General features: G+C 38.1%; 1 protein-coding gene across 1 annotated transcript; it reads left to right on the forward strand.

Annotated features, from left to right (window-relative positions):
* The first annotated feature begins 1,056 nt into the window (after positions 1-1,056).
* tnfa (tumor necrosis factor a (TNF superfamily, member 2)) lies at positions 1,057-3,678 on the forward strand. The gene is made up of 4 exons (XM_067509868.1): positions 1,057-1,631; positions 1,739-1,766; positions 1,925-1,981; positions 2,438-3,678. The coding sequence occupies exons 1-4, from the start codon at positions 1,458-1,460 to the stop codon at positions 2,920-2,922; spliced, it is 744 nt and encodes a 247-aa protein (XP_067365969.1). The 5' UTR covers positions 1,057-1,457; the 3' UTR covers positions 2,923-3,678.
* Positions 3,679-6,985: the final 3,307 nt, after the last annotated feature.

Raw genomic sequence — 6,985 nt, forward strand, 5'->3', positions numbered from 1 at the left:
ACAGTAATTCTCACTTAGTGATGCTATTATAGATGCAATCTCCTGGTTGCTGTCCCACAGTAATGTGACTCCCATGCAAGCTGGTGTGATTAAGTACTTCTTTGAAGTGCTCGGAAAAAAATAACTAAACACTAAAATCACATGACAAATGGGCCATGGGTCATGAAAAAAGCTTCTCAGTGGCAGAGTTCAGCTTTTCTAGCTATTTAGTTGTCTGATATGTCACAATATTATATTGGAAATGTAACTTTGATACATGGGTTACTTACCTGTCGATCATTTGCAATGGCATATCAGAGTATGTGTGGTGATGATGCAGAAACACTCCTGAAATTGTTAAGGTTATGTGAAAACAAATTTTTGGACAAATGTTGTTATAATAGACACACATACAGTATGATTATGGAAAGACTTTAGACTCAATTTGGAGTAATTGGAGGGCTTGATTTTTCTATGGGCGATATCAAATAAATAAAATGTGGAAAACGTTTAATGTTTGAAAATATTACTTTTTATAAATGTAATGTGACAGCAACACGGCAAGCAATGTGCTGGAAAACAATATATTGTTTACTCATTTGTAACTTATAGAACTGAATATATACAAATGTTTAAATGTGGCCCCTTAAGGTTTAATAATGGGGAGAAGGCGCCTTTCATCTGTCCTATGCAAACTGAAGGGACCCTTCAGACCCTGTGAAAGCTCCAGAACAGCTGCTAAATGAGCCTTGAAACGATATGGTGTGAGAATGATCTGTAATCACAGAGTTGTTGGTCTGTTGTCATTAATCACTTCATCATAAAAATGTTTTATGGATTAAATCATCACTTTTTTAAAATTACATAATCGTTTACATTATCCACAGTCACCATGATGGCAGGAATTATTACACATGGATATTACAAGCTTATTTCAGAATCAGTCTATTTTTAGAAAAAAAAGGGAAGTGATCCACTCAGTTATGATCAGTACAACATACAGAAGTACATTCAGCTCTTTGTGCAGCGGCTTGAAATGTCCTTTTTGTTTGTCTCTTTACATTCTGCTCTGTAGGATGTACATTGGTTTTGTGTGTTTGAGAGCTTTTAGTGTCTGTGTATTGAGTAATTGTAGGTGTATGTATGGGTGTATGTGTGTGTGTATGTGTGTATGTGGGTGCACTAAAGTGAAAAAAGGGTTTCTAGAAAAGGGTTCCTTGAGTGTAAAATATTTACTACTGGGATAACTCAGTCATTTAGATGATGTGTAGGAGTGTGTGTTGTGTGTGATCCATACCAGCCCTTGTTCTTATTCAGTGACATCACTGGAGTTTCCAGCCAAGAGGAAACTGTTTTTAAAAGAGCCACTCGTTGAGTATCAGCCAGCAAACCAGAGTGGAGGTAAGCGAAGTAAGAAAGCTCTCAGCAAGACTGCAAAGACTTCAGCTTGACCTGATAGAACAAACTTATTTGAAACAATGGAGCGTGAATGCAAAGTAATGCTGGATGATGCCATTGTGATCACAGAAGCCAGGACACAAACAAACCAGAGTTTCAAGCCTAGCTCAAAGCTAACCACAGCCCTGCTGCTGTTCACACTGTGCCTCGCTGCTGCTGCCGCTGCTGTCCTTGTCCTCAACAGGCCTGCCAAGGTATAGTAGGAACACAAGTCTTCCATTAGTTTCTGAATGTCTTTTACAGCCTTATTCACTGGAGCCTAGCTCTTATGGTATTTTCTCTCTTACTTTCCTTGAAACAGAACCCAGGACAAGATGAAGAAAATTTTGGTGAGTCATAGTTTGTTTATTCTCTCAGTTTAAATTTTAATACTTGATTCCTGATAAATTGTTTGTCAAACTAGTGCACACTATTGTTGAGACGTGTTTGACTCATTTACTAATGCAGATTGGACGAGAATTTAACCTCTGTCTTCTCTTCTTTCCAGATCTTCATCACACATTGAGGCAAATTTCCAACGTAAGAGCGGCCATTCATTTAAAAGGTAAACTTAAGCCTCCTTGAAGACCACTATGGATGTTTGATAAGTACAATAAACAGAGAAATCTGCCATCAGACATATATTTGAAGGTTATTTTTATTTCCTTGCTTCTGAGGTAGCTGTAGTGGTCATTTCTTAGGTCAAAATTTGAGGAGCTTTGAGTGCTTCTGAAAGAGTTCATAATGAAGGCCTTGTTAAACATGTTTATTGCATTCTTGAAGACATTCAGATATGTCTAAACATGTTTTGGATGTTTTTTAAGGTAAACTAATGCAGTTTTAGGTACAGGGGATATCTGAAAACAGTTCTACATAAACATAAACAGTGGTAGAGCTCAACAACAAAATGAGAAACTGGAAATGTCACTGAAACTCTGTCTTTTTAGTTAATTTTGATTTGACTCCAGATGTCTGAAATTTATGATCAACTTCATCACCATCTCTCTATTTACTTCAACAGGTGAATACAACCCTGACAGGAATGACTCAGTGGAGTGGAAGAATCACGTGGACCAGTCTCACTCCCAAGGAGATCTGAGACTCGAGAAAAACGAAATTGTGATTCCACACAATGGGCTCTACTTTGTTTACAGCCAAGCATCTTTCCGTGTCAGCTGCAGCAGCAATGCTGGTGATGATGGGGACAATACCACCCCAGGTCCCATGGTCCACCTGAGCCACACTGTGCAGCGCTGGTCCAGGGCATTTGGTAACGACGATGACAAGGACTCCTACCAGACCATCCTGCACTCTGTCCGCACCGCCTGCCAGAAGACTCAAGCCAATGTGTCAGATGAACAGGGGAGATGGTACTCTGCCATATATATGGGAGCTGTGTTCAACCTAAAGAAAAACGACAAGCTGAAGACAATCATGGATGAGAGGATGCTGCGTGACCTGGAAGATGATCCAGGCAAAACCTTCTTTGGTGTCTTTGCCTTGTGAGGATAGGTTACTGGAGGTCACAGGTGAAGATAGGACTGTGTGAGAATGAAGAAATGAAGGAAGGAATGAGGACTTGAGATACTGTTAAATGTGTCCCAGGTTTACACTGCTCTCAACACAGCAGGTGTCCATAGATTTTGCTATGGATTTTGATGTTATGTACTATGTACTATTGCCATATGACTATAATTTTTTTATAGTGCACTGTTCAGTCTCTTCTGTTTCTGATATTTGTACTATAATTGCTGCATATAATCCATCACTACAGGCTGACAGAAGTGAAGCTTAAATTATATTTTATATATTTTTTATATTTTATATTATATATATAATATATAATATATTATTTTTATGGATTACAGAACACAACTTGGGGATATTTATTTTATTTATTGAAACCCCAACATCCCTTTCCCATCCACAGCTGTGGAGTGATGTTCCAAGCCCGGTAGAGGCAGGCAATGATCCACTGTGGTAAACCTGATGTCATGAGATAAGCCAAAAGGACAAAAAAAATAAAAAATAAAAAATTTATTTATTTATTTATGTATTTATTTAACAGTATTGCTTGTTAACTGATCTGATTTTAAATGTTTTTGTGTCATTTATTTCTATTTATTCAAAGCAATGTAATTTAATTTTTTAATTAACAAAATAAATGTTATGGTGCAATTTGAATCACATCTGCATACTTTTTGAGAGACTGGGCCTCATGTGGGACCATCGACTTATCTTTTATTTATTTATCTTGTCTAATAATAATAACCATCATAATCATTATCATTATCACTATCATTATAATGCTATGCCTGATTGGTGTATGTCAGTGAGGTGTGATAAGAGCAGCTGTACCATTACAAAAATATAGAGATGGAACGGTTCAGGCTGCAGGAAGTTAAAAAAAACTAAAAACAATCTTTCTGAATTAAACTGTGTCGTGATGTGTGACGAGATGAAGCAGATGACCATCACTAAAATATTAGAGATTATTCCAGCTACAAACTGGACCATATTATTGTTTCTTGCTTGATGCTCAGTGTCACTCAGATTTTTGTCACCACTCAGGTGAAGGGACTATAATTTCATGTGTGTATTACCACTACAAACTGGGAAGTGTCAAGCACACTCATGTTTTGGGCAAATGTGGTGAGACATTATCAGTCCTTAAGATCAGCATTTAAAAACATTTCTATTTAAAGATATTTAGCATTTTAAGAATTTTAAGCTTAGTGAAAAATAACATCACCGAAGGTCATGTAAGGAAAGCTTCTCCCATGCTACACTATTTCAGTATCTGGGCACGTGGCAGCAACCTGAGGGTACAGTTAAGCACTTTGAATATATAAGCATTGACTGATTGAGAAAAAGGGCAGGCTGTTCCCCAGAGTACCATTTAGAAAGGTCATCGGCTGGAGAGGCACTGACCGCTTCAAAGTGCCGTTGTGTACAGTCAGGTGGGGAACTGATGAGGGGACTGGGAACAGGTGTGCAGCTGGGTGTGAAGGTTGACAGAGGAGGAAAAGTGGAAACACCCTGGGGGCAGCAAGAGAAGAAGGCTGGTTCTAAAAGGACAGGTCATACAACTAGTCAGCAAAACTGAGCAAATTAGACACAACATGTGTAACAGATAGGTGTCTAAATATGAGAAAACACACACGCACACACACACACATACACACCCCAGGGTCGTCTATTTAATGCAGCAGGGACCAGGATCACAGGCTGTTCTGGCAGAAAGACATAGCGTCAGTTCAGTTTGATATGTCATGACTTGTGTGTCAATCAGGTACATGTAACTGCCAGCTAATTTTGTAACCAAACGTAACCACACAAACCAGCTCACAACCACAACTTTCTGCTCTCAGCACCTTCCATTGTTTTGGGAGGGTTGCGTCAGGAAGGGAATCCGGCATTAAAACTGTGCCAAATCAACATGCGGATAATGATCCGCTGTGGCGACCCTGAACTCACGGGATAAGCCGAAAGGACAAAAATAAATAAATCATACATTTTCCAGTGCAGTCAGACCCAAATCTGCCCTATGTATCTGCATAGTGAAGTCAAAATGAGGACAGGAAATAGTGTGTGTAGGGTTGTAAATATGGTCTGCAGGAATCTAGCAGGCCAACAGCAGTAGTTCACAGTGCTCACACTGCAATTATACCACAAACATATTCTACCTCTTCTCGTGAAGAACCATGAGATTTTACAGGTCAAAGTTCAATCAGACTGACTCCTGATGATGTTAGGTAAGGAAGGAGTTGCAGGGATGCTGGAGCCTCTCCCAGCTCTCACTGGGTGACTCTGGACAACCTGCACAGGTAACATGTTCATGTAATTACATTTTACATGTAATATGTAATCTAGTTACAAAATAAATGGAATATGAGTTGCAGTTGCTGACAAAAATATGCAATTAAATTGCATTTGCAAAGATTTATTTGGCTGTGTGCAATCACATTTTGAGTGTTGAGTTTTATTAATTCTCCTGTTTGATTTTCCACCTCCTCTCATTCGCCAATCTAATCAGTGCACACTGCCAAATAACCTGAGGCTGCTGACCAAGTCACATGGGCATGTTGTTGGAATAGAAGGTGTTTTATTGGTAGGAATTTGATAATACTTTCCTTCTGAAATCAAAGGGGCTTGGAGAGCAACACTTTTTACCAGCAGTGAAAATGCTCCATGTCAAACCTGAGGAATCATCTACAGGTAGTGTGACAATAGTCAGTGTTGAGGGCTGTTAGGAGGTTTAAATGGTGTAAAATTATGTTTTAAGACTTTTCAGCTTCGTTGCCCAGTTTAACACTAATAAAATCTAATAAGTTAAGTTACTTCAATCCATCTGTACTGTAATTGTTATTTTAACCTTTTGTTATGGTACTTTGATAAAGTGAGTAAATAATTACCAAATGAAAATGAATAAAAAATGAATAAAATGAATAAATAGTAATCTGTATACTTTTGAATTTGCAAGTAACCCATCAAATACAGCATACCCATTTTCTTGTGACTATACTATTGTCCAACTATAGCTCTACCAAGAGCCTTTGCCCAAATTTGGATTTCCCAGCTGCACTTTAATAGGTGCTGTGTAATCAACCTAAATTTAAGCCGTGTATTTATAACTGAACACAAAAGTTTCTGATGATACCCTTTTTTTTTTTGCAGATGGGGGTTATCACTAAAACTATAAAAGGCAGTGTTATGATGACATTTCCTACCACACATGATGGTCCTGACAGACATTTTGCTAAACTGTTGTATAATTTCTTTTGAAAGCAGGGGTTGGAACTATTTTAATCAAAAGTTAACAGAAGCCTCCTGTAATCTCACCATCGGTGACAGTGAATAATTATACCCCTGGTATTACATAAGATGGCATGAGTCTGTACTCTTCATTTACAGTGATGTTTTTAAAACGTAGAAATAGACTTTCCGGAGTAGTAACAGTTCCTCCACAGCTCCACCAGTGGAAGGGAGGAGGGGAACTCCCTGGTAGTCTGGTAATCCCCCTGCTTCCTTTTCCAGCAGCAAAAAGCATCACCAGGTATCCGCAGTGGAAAGTATTTATCTAAGAGTGCGAACAAACTGGGCTTTTAGTTTTTCCTCCATCATTTCTTCATTTTCACTTTTGACACATGAAATGTAAATGTACTTTATTGAAATGTTTTGGAGACTGCTGTGGGTAATTTGCATCTCTCTGTGGTCATACTGAAATCCTTTTGAATCTCTTTATAGTTGTGGTTGTGACCTTTATCTAGAACCATTTTAAAAAGAAACCATTGTTTTTTTTCAACTCACTACCAAGGTTATTCTTTAGCTATAAAAAAGCTAAAGAATAAATGTAGCTTTATACCTATTTTTATCAAGACAGATTGTTGGCCAACATACACTTTTCCTAAGAATATTCATGGGCGACCACTTTTTCATAACGATGAGACCAAAAGTAAACAACAAATGGACATGAAAATGAAAAGTCGTATATGTAGCAATCACCACTGCATGTCCTTAAAAACTACATACATGGAAAATTGAAGCCATGTGCCTACTACCTTGTGAT

Source organism: Channa argus, chromosome 1, assembly GCF_033026475.1.
Source record: "Channa argus isolate prfri chromosome 1, Channa argus male v1.0, whole genome shotgun sequence".
In the NCBI taxonomy this organism is placed as follows: domain Eukaryota; kingdom Metazoa; phylum Chordata; class Actinopteri; order Anabantiformes; family Channidae; genus Channa; species Channa argus.